General features: G+C 47.5%; 1 protein-coding gene across 2 annotated transcripts in view; it reads right to left on the bottom strand.

Annotated features, from left to right (window-relative positions):
* Window positions 1–18723, bottom strand: part of CHD2 (chromodomain helicase DNA binding protein 2) — a 1519436-nt gene that overhangs the window by 1192467 nt on the left and 308246 nt on the right. For both annotated transcript variants that reach the window (XM_069222751.1, XM_069222752.1), the window contains one exon: window positions 17621–17761. In XM_069222751.1, the coding sequence (XP_069078852.1) occupies window positions 17621–17761 (141 nt within the window). The remainder of the gene's footprint in view (window positions 1–17620; window positions 17762–18723) is intronic.

Below are 18723 nucleotides of genomic sequence, written 5' to 3'. Positions count from 1 at the left end.
AACATGAAGAAGGACTGCTGACCTGAAGCCCTGCAGAGAAGACAGAGACAACAGCTGCTTTGGCTCCAGCCCTACCGGCCTGTCTCCCAACTTCAAAGAAAACTGCAACAGCGACGCATTCAACAGTGACCAGCGACCGCTGAAGCCTCAGAGGACTGCCCTGCACCCAAGGACCAAGAAACTCCTGTGAACAGCGGCTCTGTTAAAAAACCTGCAACTTCTTTGCAACAAAGAAGCAACTTTAAAGACTTCATGTTTCCCGCCGGAAGCGTGAGACTTTCCCCTCTGCACCCAACGCCCCCGGCTTGACCTGCAGAAAAACAACACCTCAGGGAGGACTCCCCGGCTACTGCGAGCCCGTGAGTAACCAGAGACGACTCCCCTGAGCCCCCACATTGACGCCTGCAGAGAGAATCCAGAGGCTCCCACTGACCCCCGACTGCCTGTAACAAGGGACCCGATGCCTGGAACCAACACTGCACCCGCAGCCCCCAGGACCTGAAGGAACCGAACTCCAGTGCAGGAGCGACCCCCAGGCGACCCTCTGCCTAGCCCAGGTGGTGGCTGCCCCAATGAGCCCCCCCTGTGCCTGCTGCATCGTTGAAGTGACCCCCGGGTCCCTCCATTACTTCCTATCTAAAACCGGATGCCTGTTTGCACACTGCACCCGGCCCCCCCTGTGCCGCTGAGGGTGTACTTTCTGTGCCTTCTTGTGTGTCCCCCGGTGCCCTACAAAACTCCCCTGGTCTGCCCCCCGAAGACACAGGTACTTACCTGCTGGCAGACTGGAACCGGGGCACCCCTGTTCTCCATTGAAGCCTATGTGTTTTGGTCACCTCTTTGACCTCTGCACCTGACCGGCCCTGAGCTGCTGGTGTGGTAGCTTTAGGGTTGCCTTGAACCCCCAACGGTGAGCTACCTATGCCCCAACTTTGAGACTTGTAAGTGTTTTACTTACCTTCAAAAATAACCTTTACTTACCTCCCCCAGGAACTGTTGATTTTTGCACAGTGTCCACTTTTGAAATAGCTTATTGCCATTTTTACAAAGACTGTACATGATATTGTGTTCATTCAAAGTTCCTAAAGTATCTAAGTGAAGTACCTTACATTTAAAGTATTAACTGTAAATGTTGAACCTGTGGTTCTTAAAATAAACTAAGAAAATATATTTTTCAATAAAAAAAACTATTAGCCTGGAGTAAGTCTTTGAGTGTGTGTTCATTTATTGCCTGTGTGTGTACAACAAATGCTTAACACTACCCTCTGATAAGCCTACCGCTCGACAACACTACCACAAAATACAGCATTAGAATTATCTATTTTTGCCACTATCTTACCTCTAAGGGGAACCCTTGGACTCTGTGCACACTATTTCTTACTTTGAAATAGTATATACAGAGCCAACTTCCTACAATATACATATGTACAAATAAGAAAACTGCAACGACTACAGGCTTCTGGGAGGAGGGAGGGTGCATGTGAATCTGCAGCACTACATGCCACAAACAGATGTACACTGGGTAAGTGACATTTTCCGTTCGATGGCATGTGTAGCTGCAGATACACGTGCTATGCATTACAAAGCAGTTACTCTCCTCAAAAAATGTGGTGGCTAGCCTGTAGTAGTTGGAGATGTTTGAAATAATGTTCTTAAGACAGCTTGACCAACATTGGCCTGCTGCTTTGAAAATACATCTACACAGTAATGCTTTGTAAATGTACGTGGTGTAGACCATGTGGCAGCTCTGCACATGTCTGCCATTGGTATATTTCCTAAAAATGCCATAGTTGCACCTTTTTTCCAAGTGCAATGAGCTTTAAGTGTGATTAAAAGTTGTCTTTTTGCCTTACTGTAACATGTTTGAATACATTTAACAATCCATCTAGGTAATCCTTGTTTAGAGATAGGATTACCTTTATGTGGTTGTTGAAAAGCAACGAAAAGCTGTTTAGTTTTCCTAAGTTATTTTGTTCTATCCACATAATACATTAGATCTCTTTTAAGGTCAAGAGTGTGAAGGGCTCTTTCTGCAGTTGACTCTGAATGTGGGAAGAAGACCGGCAATTCTATTGTTTGGCTTATGTGAAAAGGTGATACAACCTTTGGAAGAAATTTTGGATTAGTTGTAAGTACAACTTTATGTTTGTGTACTTGGAAAAAAGGTTTCTCAAGAGTGAAAGCTTGTATTTCACTAACTCTTCTTAATGAAGTGAATGCTACTAGGAAAGCAACTTTCCAGGTTTGAAACTGAATCTCACAGGAATGCATGGATTCAAAAGGTGGGCCCATCAGTCTTGTGAGTACAATATTAAGATTCCAAGCAGGAACAGGTGGTGTTCTAGGTGGAATAATACATTTTAGGCCTTCCATGAAGGCTTTGATAACTGGGACTCTAAAGAGAGAAGTATGTTGTATAGTCTATAAATATGCTGATATTGCAGTAAGATGAATTTTAATAGATGAGAAAGCTAAATTTGACTTCTGTAAATGAAGTAGGTAGCATACAATATCTTGTATTGATGCTGTAAGTGGGTCAGTATTTTTAGATTGACAATAATAAACAAATTGTTTCCATTTGTTAGCATAGCATTGTCTAGTTGTAGGCTTACATGCTTGTTTGAGAACTTAGATGCATTATAATGGGAGTTGCAAGTATCCAAATTCTAGGACTTCAGGAGCCAAATCGCTAAGTTGAGAGCACTGGGATTTGGGTATCTGATTTGTCCTTTTTTGTGTTAACAAATTCGGTCTGTTTGGAAGTTTGTAGTGAGGTACTACTGACAGGTCTAGGAGTGTTGTGTACCGATGTTGTAGTGCCCACATGGGGGCTATGAGTATAATGGTGAGAGAGGTCTGACGCTGTTTCATGATCAGAAATGGAAGTAGTGGGAGAGGGGGAAAAGCGTAAGCAAATATTGCTGACCAGTTGATGCATACAGCATTGCCCTTGGACAAAGGGTGTGGGTGTCTGGATGCGAAGGTTTGGCATTTTGCGTTTTCGCACTTTTGAAAGTACTGATGAAGTACCTGAGAATGAATCTCCCATTCATGTATCTTTTGGTGTGTTCTGCTTAGGAGATCCGCTAGCTGATTGTGTATTCCTGGGATGTATTCTGCTAGTAGAGAAATGTGATTGTGAATTGCCCATTTCCATAATGTTTGGGCTAGAAGGGACAGTTGAGATGAATGTGTCCCGTCTTGTTTCTTTAGGTAATACATGGTCGTCATATTGTCTGTTTTTATTAAGACAGTCTTGTGTTTGAGAAGTGTTTGAAACGCTTTTAGGGCAAGGAACACAGCTAATAATTGTAAATGGTTTATGTGATAATTTAGCTGCTTCGAATCCCATTCCCCTTGAATGGTAAGGTTGTCAAGATGAACTCCCCAACCTATCATGGATGCATCTGTTACTGTGGTCTGAGGTACTGGATCTTGGAATGACCGCCCCTTCATTAAATTGCTGAGATTCCACCATTGAAGGGACCTGTGTGTTTGGAGGTCTAGCAACACTAGATCTTGCAACTGACCCTGTGCTTGAGACCATTGCTGTGAGAGGCACTGTTGTAGTGTTCTCATGTTTAGTTTTGCATGCGGTACTATAGCTATGCAGGATGCCATCATTCCCAATAGTTTCATGATAAATTTTACAGTGTATTGTTGATTTGGCTGCATTTCCGGTATGAGATTTTAAAAAGCTTGTATCCTTTGTGTATTTGGATAGGCTAAGGCTTTTTGAGTATTGAGACTAGCACCTAGGTAAGGTTGTACTTGTGCTGGCTGAAGATGGGATTTTTTGTAGTTGAGAGTGAACCCTAATGTATGTAGGGTTTCTGTAGGAAGTTGGCTCTGTATGTGCTATTTCAAAGTAAGGAATAGCATGCACAGAGTCCAAGGGTTCCCCTTAGAGGTAAGATAGTGGCAAAAAGAGATAATACTAATGCTCTATTTTGTGGTAGTGTGGTCGAGCAGTAGGCTTACCCAAGGAGTAGTGTTAAGCATTTGTTGTACATACACATAGACAATAAATGAGGTACACACACTCAGAGACAAATCCAGCCAATAGGTTTTTGTATAGAAAAATATCTTTTCTTAGTTTATTTTAAGAACCACAGGTTCAAATTCTACATGTAATATCTCATTCGAAAGGTATTGCAGGTAAGTACTTTAGGAACTTCAAATCATCAAAATTGCATGTATACTTTTCAAGTTATTCACAAATAGCTGTTTTAAAAGTGGACATTGCAATTTTCACAGTTCCTAGGGGAGGTAAGTATTTGTTAGGTTAACCAGGTAAGTAAGACACTTACAGGGCTCAGTTCTTGGTCCAAGGTAGCCCACCGTTGGGGGTTCAGAGCAACCCCAAAGTCACCACACCAGCAGCTCAGGGCCGGTCAGGTGCAGAGTTCAAAGTGGTGCCCAAAACACATAGGCTAGAATGGAGAGAAGGGGGTGCCCCGGTTCCGGTCTGCTTGCAGGTAAGTACCAGCGTCTTCGGAGGGCAGACCAGGGGGGTTTTGTAGGGCACCGGGGGGGACACAAGCCCACACAGAAATTTCACCCTCAGCGGCGCGGGGGCGGCCGGGTGCAGTGTAGAAACAAGCGTCGGGTTCGCAATGTTAGTCTATGAGAGATCTCGGGATCTCTTCAGCGCTGCAGGCAGGCAAGGGGGGGGTTCCTCGGGGAAACCTCCACTTGGGCAAGGGAGAGGGACTCCTGGGGGTCACTTCTCCAGTGAAAGTCCGGTCCTTCAGGTCCTGGGGGCTGCGGGTGCAGGGTCTCTCCCAGGTGTCGGGACTTTGGATTCAAAGAGTCGCGGTCAGGGGAAGCCTCGGGATTCCCTCTGCAGGCGGCGCTGTGGGGGCTCAGGGGGGACAGGTTTTGGTACTCACAGTATCAGAGTAGTCCTGGGGTCCCTCCTGAGGTGTCGGTTCTCCACCAGCCGGGTCGGGGTCGCCGGGTGCAGTGTTGCAAGTCTCACGCTTCTTGCGGGGAGCTTGCAGGGTTCTTTTAAAGCTGCTGGAAACAAAGTTGCAGCTTTTCTTGGAGCAGGTCCGCTGTCCTCGGGAGTTTCTTGTCTTTTCGAAGCAGGGGCAGTCCTCAGAGGATGTCGAGGTCGCTGGTCCCTTTGGAAGGCGTCGCTGGAGCAGGATCTTTGGAAGGCAGGAGACAGGCCGGTGAGTTTCTGGAGCCAAGGCAGTTGTCGTCTTCTGGTCTTCCGCTGCAGGGGTTTTCAGCTGGGCAGTCCTTCTTCTTGTAGTTGCAGGAATCTAATTTTCTAGGGTTCAGGGTAGCCCTTAAATACTAAATTTAAGGGCGTGTTTAGGTCTGGGGGGTTAGTAGCCAATGGCTACTAGCCCTGAGGGTGGGTACACCCTCTTTGTGCCTCCTCCCAAGGGGAGGGGGTCACAATCCTAACCCTATTGGGGGAATCCTCCATCTGCAAGATGGAGGATTTCTAAAAGTCAGAGTCACCTCAGCTCAGGACACCTTAGGGGCTGTCCTGACTGGCCAGTGACTCCTCCTTGTTTTTCTCATTATCTTCTCCGGCCTTGCCGCCAAAAGTGGGGCCTGGCCGGAGGGGGCGGGCAACTCCACAAGCTGGAGTGTCCTGCTGGGTTGGCACAAAGGAGGTGAGCCTTTGAGGCTCACCGCCAGGTGTGACAATTCCTGCCTGGGGGAGGTGTTAGCATCTCCACCCAGTGCAGGCTTTGTTACTGGCCTCAGAGTGACAAAGGCACTCTCCCCATGGGGCCAGCAACATGTCTCGGTTTGTGGCAGGCTGCTAAAACTAGTCAGCCTACACAGATAGTCGGTTAAGTTTCAGGGGGCACCTCTAAGGTGCCCTCTGGGGTGTATTTTACCATAAAATGTACACTGGCATCAGTGTGCATTTATTGTGCTGAGAAGTTTGATACCAAACTTCCCAGTTTTCAGTGTAGCCATTATGGTGCTGTGGAGTTCGTGTTTGACAAACTCCCAGACCATATACTCTTATGGCTACCCTGCACTTACAATGTCCAAGGTTTTGTTTAGACACTGTAGGGGTACCATGCTCATGCACTGGTACCCTCACCTATGGTATAGTGCACCCTGCCTTAGGGCTGTAAGGCCTGCTAGAGGGGTGTCTTACCTATACTGCATAGGCAGTGAGAGGCTGGCATGGCACCCTGAGGGGAGTGCCATGTCGACTTACTCGTTTTGTCCTCACTCGCACACACAAGCTGGCAAGCAGTGTGTCTGTGCTGAGTGAGAGGTCTCCAGGGTGGCATAAGACATGCTGCAGCCCTTAGAGACCTTCCTTGGCATCAGGGCCCTTGGTACTAGAAGCACCAGTTACAAGGGACTTATCTGGATGCCAGGGTCTGCCAATTGTGGATACAAAAGTACAGGTTAGGGAAAGAACACTGGTGCTGGGGCCTGGTTAGCAGGCCTCAGCACACTTTCAATTGTAAACATAGCATCAGCAAAGGCAAAAAGTCAGGGGGCAACCATGCCAAGGAGGCATTTCCTTACAGTTTCTATTGTGTATTGAGTGTCCTGTTGACATTGTATAAAATTGTTTCATTTTATTGGCCAATCGTCTAGATAAGGAAAGACATGTATGTGTTGTCTTAGGTAAGCTGCTACTACCGCTAGACATTTTGTGAATACTCTTGGAGCTGTTGTTATGCCCAATGGAAGAACTTTGAATTGGTAATGCTTTCCTGCTATCACAAATCTTAGTTATTTTTTGTGAGCTGGATGGATGGATATATGGAAATACGCATCTTTGAGATCTAATGCAGTCATGTAATCTTGTTTTTGTAGTAGTGAAATGACGTCCTGCAGAGGTACTATGTGAAAGTGTTCTGACAGGATATATAGATTTAGTGGTCTGAGATCTAGAATGTTTCTGAGAGTGCCATCCTTTTTGGGGATGAGGAAGTATAGTGAGTATACGCCTGTTCCTTGTTGAAAATGTGGGACTACTTCTATTGCCTGTTTTAGTAGTAGCGATTGTACTTCTTGTTGTAATAGAACATTGTGTTCTGGGGACAACCTGTAATAAAGTGGAGGGCCGTTTGGAGGGGTAGAAATCAATTCTAGGCAATAACCATTGCGGATAATTGAAAGTACCCATTGGTCTGTGGTGATATTTTGCAATTGAGAGTGGAATTGCTGCAGTCTGCCCTCCACAGGAGATGCGTGGGGTTGTGATGTGCTTAGTAAGTCACTGTTTTGAAGGGGTAGTGACTTGTTTTGAGGCCTGGAATTTGCCTCAGGCTCCAAAGTGTTGGCCTCTATAAGAACCTCAAAATCCCCCTCTCTGGTATTGCTGTTGTTGCCCTTGTTTAGACTGGGAGGTAGAAGCCTAGGTGGATTGTGGCTTGAATCCTCCTCTAAATTGCTGCATACGAAAGGAGGCTCTGTAAGGTGTTGTATATAAGGCTCCCATTGCTTTAGCAGTGTCTGAGTACTTCCTGAGTTTTTCTATTGTGGTGTCAACCTCAGGACCAAACAGGTGTTTTTTATCGAAAGGCATATTCAGTACTGCCTGCTGTATTTCTGGCTTGAATCCAGAGGAACATAGCCATGCGTGTCTGCGTATGGTGACTGCAGTATTCACGCTCTAGCTGCTGTATCTGTAGCATCAAGGGCAGACGGTATTTGGTTATTACTTATGGCCTGACCCTCCTCAACAATTTGTTGAGCTCTTTTTTGGTGCTCTTTTGGCAGGTGTTGTAACAGCTCCTTATCCCAGTGGGCTCTATCATACCTTGCTAGCAAGGCTTGTGAGTTTGCAATTCACCATTGGATAGCTGCTTGTGTAGCTGCCCTCTTGCCAGCAGCATCGAATTACCTACTTTCTTTGTCAGGGGGAGGGGCATCCCCTGACTAATGGCCCTTTTTCTAGCGGCACTCACTACCACGGAGTCTGGAGGTTCTTTGTAAGGAAATGCCTCCTTGGCATGGTTACCCTCTAACATTTTGCCTTTGCTGATGCTAAGTTATGATTTGAAAGTGTACTGGGACCCTGCTAACCAGGCCCCAGCACCAGTGTTCTTTCCCTAAACTGTATCTGTCTCCACAATTGGCACAACCCTGGCACTCAGGTAAGTCCCTTGTAACTGGTACCCCTGGTACCAAGGGCCCTGATGCCAGGGAAGGTCTCTAAGGGCTGCGGCATGTCTTATGCCACCCTGGGGGCCCCTCACTTAGCACATGCACACTGCTTGTCAGCTTGTGTGTGCTGGTGGGGAGAAAATGACTAAGTTGACATGGCACTCCCCTCAGAGTTCCATGCCAACCTCAGGCAGGGTGCACTATACCACAGGTGAGGGCATAAGTGCAAGAGCACTATGCCCCTACAGTGTCTAAGCAAAACCTTAGACATTGTAAGTGCAGGGTAGCCATAAGAGTATATGGTCTGGGAGTTTGTCAAACACGAACTCCACAGTTCCATAATGGCTCCACTGAAAACTGGGAATTTTGGTATCAAACTTCTCAGTACAATAAATGCACACTGATGCCAGTGTGCAATTTATTGTAACATACACCCAAAGGGCACCTTAGAGATGCCCTCTGAATACCTACCCGACTTCTAGTGTAGGCTGACCAGTCCCTGCCAGCCGGCCACATACCAGACATGTTGCTGGCCACATGGGGAGAGTGCCTTTGTCACTCTGTGGCCAGGAACAAAGCCTGTACTGGGTGGAGGTGCTTCTCACCTCCCCCTGCAGGAACTGTAACACCTGGCGGTGAGCCTCAAAGGCTCACCCCTTTTGTTACAGCACCCCAGGGCATCCCAGCTAGTGGAGATGCCCACCCCTCTGGCCACTGCCCCCACTTTTGGCGGCAAGGCTGGAGGAGATAATGAGAAAAAAAGGAGGAGTCACCCACCAGTCAGGACAGCCCCTAAGGTGTCCTGAGCTGAGGTGACCCCTGCCTTGAGAAATCCTCCATCTTGAGTTTGGAGGATTCCCCCAATAGGATTAGGAATGTGCCCTCCTCCTCACAGGGAGGAGGCACAAAGAGGGTGTAGCCACTGGCTACTGCCCTCCCAGACCTAAACACACCCCTAAATTCAGTATTTAGGGGCACCCCAGAACCTAGGAAACTAGATTCCTGCAACCTGAAGAAACAAGTACTGCTGACCTACAAGCCTGCAGAGAAGGAGGAAGATGACAACTGCTTTGGCCCCACCCCTACCGGCCTGTCTCCAACTTCGAAAACCTGCTCAGGCAACGCATCCGACAGGGACAAACGACCTCTGAAGCTTTAGAGGACTGCCCTGGACTAAAGGACCAAGAAAATCCTGTGAACAGCGGCCCTGTTCAAGACCAACTACTTCTTTGCAACAAAGAAGCAACTTTCAAAGACTGCACGTTTCCCGCCGGAAGCGAGAGACTTCACACTCCGCACCCGATGCCCCCGGCTCAAGATCCAGAGAACAAACACCTCAGAGAGGACTCCCGGCGACTGCGAGCCCGTAAGTAACCAGAGACGACCCCCCCTGAGCCCCCACAGCGACGCCTGCAGAGAGAACCCAGAGGCTACCCCTGACCGCGACTGCCTGTAACAAGGGACCCGACGCTTGGAACCAACACACCCCCAGAACCTGAAGGAACCAAACTTCGAGGCAGGAGTGACCCCCAGGCTACCCTCTGCCTAACCCAGGTGTTGGCTGCCCGTGAAGCCCCCCCTGTGCCTGCCTGCACCGCTAGAGTAACCCCTGGGTACCTCCATTGTTTCCTATCTGAAACCCGTCGCCTGCTTTGCACACTGCACCCTGCCGCGCCTGTGCTGCTGAGGGTGTGTTTTGTGTGCCTACTTGTGTCCCCCCCCAGTGCTCTACAAAACCCCCCTGGTTTTACCAGCTGGCAGACTGGAACTGGAGCACCCCTGTTCTCCATAGGCACCTATGTGTTTTGGGCACCTCTTTGACCTCTGCACCTCACCGGCCCTGAGCTGCTGGTGTGGTATCTTTGGGGTTGCCTTGAACCCCCAATGGTGGGATGCCTATGCCCCAGAAATGAGACTTGTAAGTGTTTTACGTACCTCCTAATCTAACCTTTACTTACCTCCCCCAGGAACTGTTGATTTTTGCACTGTGTCCACTTTGAAAATAGCTTATTGCCATTTTTACAAAGACTGTACATGATATTGTTTCCATTCAAAGTTCCTAAAGTATCTAAGTGACGTACCTCACATTTAAAGTGTTTACTGTAAATCTTGAACCTGTGGTTCTTAAAATAAACTGAGAAAAGATTTTTTTCAATATAAAAAAACCTATTGGCCTGGAGTAAGTCTTTGAGCGTGTGTTCCTCATTTATTGCCTGTGTGTGTACAACAAATGCTTAACACTACCCTCTGATAAGCCTACTGCTCGACCACACTACCACAAAATAGAGCATTAGAATCATCTACTTTTGCCACTATTTTACCTCTAAGGGGAACCCTTGGACTCTGTGCACACTATTTCTAACTTTAAAATAGTATATACAGAGCCAACTTCCTACATTGGTGGATCAGCGGTGGGGTCTAAGACTTTGCATTTATTGGACTACTCAGCCAATACCTGATCACACGACTAAATTCCAAAAAAGTTCATTGGAAACTGATTTTTGAAATTTGAGCTATTTTTCTAAATTTGTAAAAGTCCTGCTAGGGCCTTGTGTAAGTCCCTGTTAGAATTTCTTTTAGAGTTTAAAAGTTTGGTAAAAGTTTGGATTAAGTTCTAAAAATAGTTTTTAGATTCTTAAAAAGTATCCCAACTTTTAGAAAAATAATATCTAGCACAGAAGAGATGGTGGTGGAACTCAACCTCACCCCATCCCTGCATCTAGGGATGCCAGAGTTAAGGACTCTGTAAGCTAATATATATAAAGACTGGGTCAAACCCTACCAAAGTTAAGCTCCAGGAGCTTTTGGCAGAGTTTGCAAGAGACCACCCCTCTGAAGATAACCTTACATAGAGGGAAACTAATGACCTGGAGGATAATTCCCTCTCTCCTGTCCTAGTTAGGGAGGCCAGGGTCCCTCAAACCCTGACTCCACACGTGATAGTCAGAGATACAGGTTCTCCCACAGGGGAGTCCAGTAACTCTGGAAGCATTGAGGGCAGCCTCAATGAAGATGACCTCCTGTTAGCCAGGATGGCCAAAAGACTGGCTTTTGGAGAGACAGCTCCTAGCCATAGAGAGGGAAAGACAAGAGATGGGTTTAGCTCCCATCAATGGTGGCAGCAACTTAAATAGGGTCAGAGAAAATACTGCTATGCTAAAGATACCCAAAGGGATTGTAACAAAATATGAAGATGGTGATGACATCACCAAATGGTTCACAGATTTTGAGAGGGCTTGTGCAACCAGAAAAGTAAACAGATCTCACTGGGGTGCTCTCCTTTGGGAAATGTTCACTGGAAAGTGTAGGGATAGACTCCTCACACTCTCTGGTAAAGATGCAGAATCCTATGACCTCATGAAGGCTACGTTGATTGAGGGCTTTGGATTCTCAACTGAGGAGTACAGGATTAGGTTCAAGGGGGGCTCATAAATCATCGAGCCAGACCTGGGTTGATTTTGTCGACTTCTCAGTCAAAACACTAGATGGTTGGATTAAAGGCAGTGGTGTAAATGATTATGAAGGGCTGTATAGCTTGTTTTTGAAGGAACACCTTTTAAGTAATTGTTTCAGTGATAAACTGCATCAGGATCTGGTAGACCTAGGTCCAATTTCTTCCCAAGAATTGGGAAAGAAGGCAGACAACTGGGTCAAGACAAGGGTGACCAAGACTTTCACGGGGGTGACCAAAAGAAAGCGGTCACTAAGCCCCCCAGGGGAAGAGTGTTGAGACATCCAAGGGAAAAAGTAAAGAGTCTTCTACAGGGCCCCAAAAACCTGCACAGGAGGGTGGGTCCAAAGCCTCTTCACAATCCTCATTTGGGTACAAGGGTAAAAACGTTGACCCCAAAAAGGCCTGGTGTTTCAGCTGCAGTCAGCATGGACATCAAACTGGAGACAAGGCCTGTCCCCAGAAAAGTTCCACTTCAACTACTACTCCAGTTATCACTGGAATAGCCAGTCTCTAGGTGGGATCAACAGTGTGCTCAGAGCAAATCAGGGTCCACACTGAAGCTACATTAGTCTCTGAGGGTGGGGTGGACTTAACCACACTAGCTGCCTGGCCGCCTAACATGCAAAAATACAAGCAGCAGCTCTTTATTAATGGGACTAGAGTACAGGCCCTGCCTGAGGGATACAGGTGCCACTGTCACTATGGTGACAGACAAACTGGTTTCCCCAGGACAATACCTGACTGGACAAACGTATCCAGTCACCAATGCTGACAATCAGACTAAGGTACATCCCATGGCCATGGTAACTTTAGAATGGGGAGGGGTCACTGGCCCGAAACAGGTGGTAGTCTCTTCTGCTATACCAGTTGAATGTCTGCTTGGAAATGATCTGGAGTCCTCAGCATGGGCTGAGGTAGAACTCAAAACCCAAGCAGCCATGCTGGGTATCCCTGAACTGGTGTGTGTCAAGACAAGGGCACAGTGCAGGGCTCAGGGTGAAAAAGAACTGTTGAAGTTTGGAATAATGGCCCAACCCTCCAAGAGAAAAGGAAAGAAGACTGGGGAACCAGCTTCAACACAGCACAAGAAACAGAACCTCTCTTCCCAGGATGATGTTCTATCCCCTGAGGGAACCGATTCCATGGAGCTGGGACCTTGCCAGGTTAAGCTCTTGGGCACAGGGGGACCCTCAAGGGAACAACTGTGTAAGGGGCAAGAAACGTATCCCTCTCTTGAAGGCCTAAGACAGCAAGCAGCTGAGCAAGAAAAAGGAATTGTCAGTGGAACACACAGGGTCTATTGGGAAGATGGACTCCTTTACACTGAGGCAAGAGATCCCAAACCTGGTGCCACTAGGAGAGTGGTAGTGCCTCGGGAGTTTAGGAGTTCATTCTGACCTTAGCCCATGACATTCCCCTTGCTGGGCATTTGGGACAAACCAAGACATGGGAGAGCCCAACATGTCCCAGAAGGTAAAGGAGTTTTGCACCTCCTGTGTCACCTGTCAAGCCAGTGGTAAGACAGGTGGCCATCCAAAGGCCCCCCTCATTCCACTTCCAGTGGTGTGGGTCCCCTTTGAAAGAGTGGGAGTGGATATAGTGGGTCCACTTGAACCTCCCACAGCATCAGGGAACCAATATATCCTTTTAGCAGTGGATCATGCTACTAGGTACCCTGAGGCAATTCCCCTTAGGTCCACTACTGCCCCTGCAGTAGCCAAGACACTCATTGGTATTTTTACCAGAGTGGGATTTCCTAAGGAGGTGGTTTCTGACAGAGGTACCAACTTCATGTCAGGTTACCTAAAGCACATGTGGAATGAGTGTGGGATGACTTATAAATTCACCACACCATACCATCCACAAACCAATGGTCTTGTGGAGAAATTCAACCAGACATTAAAGGGCATGATCATGGGGCTCCCTGAAAAACTCAAAGGGAGATGGGATGCCCTCTTGCCATGCCTGCTTTTCGCCTACAGAGAGGTGCCTCAGAAGGGAGTAGGGTTTTCCCCCCTTTGAACTTCTGTTTGGCCATCCTGTTAGGGGACCACTAGCTCTTGTAAAAGAAGGCTGGGAGAAACCTCTCCATGAGCCTAAACAAGATGTGGTGGACTATGTATTAGGCCTACGTTCAAGGATGTCAGAGTACATGGAAAAGGCAAGCAAAAACCTTGAGGCCAGCCAACAGCTCCAGAAGATGTGGTATGATCAAAAGGCTGCTATGGTTGAGTTTCAGCCAGGGCAGAAAGTCTGGGTTCTGGAATCTGTGGCTCCAAGGGCACTTCAGGACAGATGGAGTGGCCCTTACCCAGTTCTTGAGAAAAAGAGTCAGGTCACCTACCTGGTTGACCTAGGCACTAGCAGGACCCCCAAGAGGGTGATCCATGTGAACTGCATCAAACTCTTCCATCATAGGGCAGATGTAAACATGTTAATGGTTACAGATGAGGACCAGGAAGCAGAGAGTGAACGTCTCCCTGATGTCCTCTCCACTGACCCTAAAGATGGCTCAGTAGATAAAGTGATCTATTAAGACACCCTCTCTGGCCAACAGCAGGCCGACTGCAGGCAAGTCCTCCAGCAGTTTGCTGAGCTCTTTTCTCTAACCCCTGGTCAGACACACCTGTGTACCCATGATGTGGACACAGGAGACAGCATGCCTGTCAAAAACAAAATATTTAGACAGTCTGACCAAGTTAAAGAAAGCATAAAAGTGGAAGTCCACAAGATGCTGGAGTTGGGAGTGAATGAGCACTCTGACAGTCCCTGGGCTAGCCCAGTGATCCTGGTCCCCAAACCTCACACAAAAGATGGCAAGAGAGAGATGACATTTTGTGTGGACTACAGAGGGCTTAACTCTGTCCCCAAGACAGATGCTCACCCCATTCCAGGGGCAGATGAGCTAATAGACAAATTAGGTGCTGCCAAACACTTAAGTACCTTTGACTTAACCGCAGGGTACTGCTAAATAAAAATGGCACCTGGAGCAAAAGAGAAAACATAATTCTCTACACCTGATGGGCACTACCAATTTACTGTGATGCTCTTTGGCTTGAAGAATGCCCCTGCCACCTTCCAAAGGTTGGTGAATCAAGTCCTTGCTGGCTAGGAGTCCTTCAGTGCAGCTTATCTTGATGATATTGCTGTCTTTAGCTCCAACTGGCAGGATCACCTGGTCCACCTGAAGAAGCTTTTGCAGGCCCTGCAAGCAGTAGGCCTCTGTATCAAGGAATCCAAATGTCAGATAAGGCAGGGTACTCTGGTTTACTTGGGTCACCTTATAGGTGGAGGCCAAGTTCAGCCATTTCAACCCAAGATCCAGACTATTCTGGACTGGGTAGCTCCAAAAACCCAGACTCAAGTCAGGGCATTCCTTGGCTTGAATGGGTACTATAGGAGGTTTGTGAAGGGTTATGGATCAATAGTGACACCCCTCACAGAAATAACCTCCAAGAAAATCCCCAAGAAAGTGAACTGGACCGTGGACTGTCAAAAGGCCTTTGACACCCTGAAGCAAGCAATGTGTACAGCACCAGTTTTGAAAGCTCCAGATTACTCTAAGCAGTTCATTGTGCAGACAGATGCCTCTGAAAATGGGATAGGGGCAGTCCTGTCCCAAACAAATGAGGATGGACCAGCCTGTTGCTTTTATTAGCAGGAGGTTACTCCCCAGAGAGCAACGTTGGAGTACCATTGAGAGGGATGCCTTTGCTGTGGCCTAGTCCCTGAAGAAGATGAGACCATACCTCAAAGGAGGGCCCAAAACACATAGGCACCTATAAAGAACAGGGGTGCTCCGGTTCCAGTCTGCCAACAGGTAAGTACCTGCGTCTTCGGAGGGCAGACCAGGGGAGTTTTGTAGAGCACAGGGGCGGCTGGGTGCAGTGTGCAGAGCAGCCGGACGGTTTGTAATAGAAATCAATGGAGGGTCCCGGGGGTCACTCTAGCAGTGCAGGCAGGGCACAGGGTGTCTTCTCGGGTCAGCCACCGACTGGGCTAGGCAGAGGGTCGCTGATGGTCACTCCTGCACTGAGGTTCAGTTCCTTCTGGTCCTGGGGGCTGCGGGTGCAGTGCTTCTTCCAGGCATCAGGTTCCTTGTTACAGGCAGTTGCTGTGAGGGTCCAGGGAGGTCGTCTTGGGTTACTAACGTGGTCACAGTCGCCTGGGAGTCCTCCCTGTAGTGTTGGTTCTCTGGAACTCGAGCTGGGGGCGTTGGGTGCAGAGGGTGAAGTCTCATGATTCCGGCAGGAAGGGTGAGTTCTTTAAAAGTTCCTTCTTTGTTGCAAAGGTGTTGCTGTGGGTGAACAGTGCCGCTGTTATCTGGAGTTTCTTGGTCCTTGGGGTTTCAGGGCAATCCTCTGAGCTTCAGAGGTTGCTGGTCCCTGTCGGATGCGTCGCTGTGCAGTTTTCTTTGAGTCTGGAGTCAGGACAGTAGGGCTGGGGCCAAAGCAGTTGTCATCTCTGCAGGGCTTTCAGGTCAGCAGTCCTTCTTTGTGTAGGTTGTAGGAATCTGATTTTCTGGGTTCTGGGGTGTCCCTAAATACTGACTTTAGGGGTGTGTTCAGGTCAGGAGGGCAGTAGCCAATGGCTACTGTCCTGGAGGGTGGCTACACCCTCTTTGTGCCTCCTCCCTGAGGGAAGGGGGGGGCACATCCCTAATCCTGTTGGGGAAATCCTCCAAACGTAAGATGTAGGATTTCTACAGGCAGAGGTCACCTCAGCACAGGACACCTTAGGGGCTGTCCTGACTGGTGGGTGACTCCTCCTTGTTTTTCTCATTATCTCCTCCAGCCTTGCCACCAAAAGTGGGGGCAGTGGCCGGAGGGGCAGGCATCTCCAGTAGCTGGGATGCCCTTGGGTGCTGTAACAAACGGCATGAGCCTTTGAGGCTCACCGCCAGGTGTTACAGTTCCTGCAGGGGGAGGTGAGAAACACCTCCACTCAGTACAGGCTTTGTTCCTGGCCACAGAGTGACAAAGGCACTCTCCCCATGTGGCAGGCTGGAAGAAACTGGTCAGCCTAGCACTAGGAGTTGGACTGATATTCAGGGGGCATCTCTGAGATGCCCTCTGGGTGCACTTTACAATAAATTCCACACTGGCATGACAGTGCATTTATTGTGCAGATTTCAGTGTAGCCATTATGGAACTGTGGAGTTCACGTTTGACCAGCTCCCAGAGTACTCTTTATGGCTACCCTGCACTTACAATGTCTAAGGTTTTGCTTAGACACTGTAGGGGCATAGTGTTCATGCACATATGCCCTCACCTGTGGTATAGTGCATCTTGATTTAGGGCTGTAAGGCCTGCTAGAGGGGTCTCTTACCTATGCCACAGGCAGTGTGAGGTGGGCATGGCACTCTGAGGGGAGTGCCATGTTGACTTAGTCATTTTCTCCCCACCAGCACACACAAGCTGTGAGGCAGTGTGCATGTGCTGAGTGAGGGGTCCCCAGGGTGGCATAAGACATGCTGCAGCCCTTAGAGACCCTGGCATCAGGGCCCTTTGTACCAGGGGTACCATTTACAAGGGACTTATCTGTGTGCCAGGGCTGTGCCAATTGTGGGAATAAAAGTACAGTTTAGGGAAACTGGTGCTGGGGCCTGGATAGCAGGGTCCCAGCACACTTTCAATCATAACTGGCATCAACAAAAGGCTAAAAGTCAGGGGGTAACCATGCTAAGGAGGCATTTCCTTACACTACACAACTGCACAATGATATAAAATATATTTCAACTATATACACAATGTAATGCATATGACAACTACCGCTTGGACGTTCTGTTTTACAGAGAATTCTATGTTATTGTAAACAGTATCGCTACAGCAGATAGTTCAGGTAAGGTACCTGTTCTCTGGAATAATCTATCCCGTCCTTGAGGTCAAATTCGAGTACCTCAAGACAATACTTTTGTTACAGATTTGTATTGTTAAGCTCAGAAACTGTTCTTACGAAAGCACTAGAAAATGGTTAGGGTACAATGCATTACAAAAAACGAAGCACAAAGTGGAAACCCCGCAAAATAAAACAACCTATTAGTGTGATGTTTTAAATTACCTCACAGCTTTGCCAGATTGTCGTCGAGTTTGTCTTTTGGGAGCATCATCCTCATCCTCCTCCTCCTCCGATGATTCTTGCTTCTTTCGTTTTCCCTGTTGGACTTTTTGTTGCTTTTTGAGAGTGGCCTTGGCAGCTGCTCTGCACAATAAATAATTGTCAAAGGTGAGTTCCACAGAGCAAGATTAATTCTACTGGGCTGATCATCAGTGCTATTATTTCCAGCTTTTTGCTATTAGCAAGGTATTATTTTGATCTAGTTCAAACTAGCAGTACAGACTGTTTCTCACAGCTCACAAGTTCTGCAAAAGCAACATATTTATGTAGCGTAACGAAGACCAAATCGTTTCATAGGAAATACCTTATACATTGTTTGCAAGTTCCTACACACATGCACAATTCAAAATATTACATTACAGTTGCATTTATGTGGCACTTGCACCACTAATGAGAATATGACTTATTTTAGCAACTTGGTAGCAAGCTAAATAGCATGACGAGAAGTGTCGATTTGAAGTCTGGCCTCTAATGGGAAGTGTTTTGGTGTTACACGTGCTTTACTGGAGTAGTGTACTATACATTAATTTATTCTTGAGTCTGGTTAGTTATGAGTGCGATGTAGGTGGTAGTACTTTGGTGTCATGTATGATGAGTAGAGTTATGCATTCCTTGTGTTACTGTATTCAAGCAGCTACATTTATGTAAGGAGGGGAATGAAGCTGAGAAATAGTGATACCCATTAACTCAGATGTAACTGTTGAGAAGGCATAGGATAGGTTCCAATTCTTGGATGGGTTTGGGAGGCAGAGGTACACCCCACAGTAACATATTGGATTATCAACAGCCATAGTAAACACAAGTATAGACTAAACCAAACAATGGAAAACAATCCACAGGCATTCACTGGAGACATGCAGTTGAGGTAGTTGCTCTATAGCAGTGATTCCCAAACTTTGACTTTTGTGGACCCACATTTTATCATTACTGGAACCCGGGGACCCCCAATGAATCATTATTGGGTTTGGGGACCAGTCGTGGCTCGTAGATCTCCAAGGGGGCAGGGCATGGGGGATGGGATTTGGGGGTCGACGACACTACCAACA

Source organism: Pleurodeles waltl, chromosome 3_1 (assembly GCF_031143425.1).
Source record: "Pleurodeles waltl isolate 20211129_DDA chromosome 3_1, aPleWal1.hap1.20221129, whole genome shotgun sequence".
NCBI lineage: Eukaryota > Metazoa > Chordata > Amphibia > Caudata > Salamandridae > Pleurodeles > Pleurodeles waltl.
This window is presented reverse-complemented; position numbering and strand designations above follow the sequence as displayed.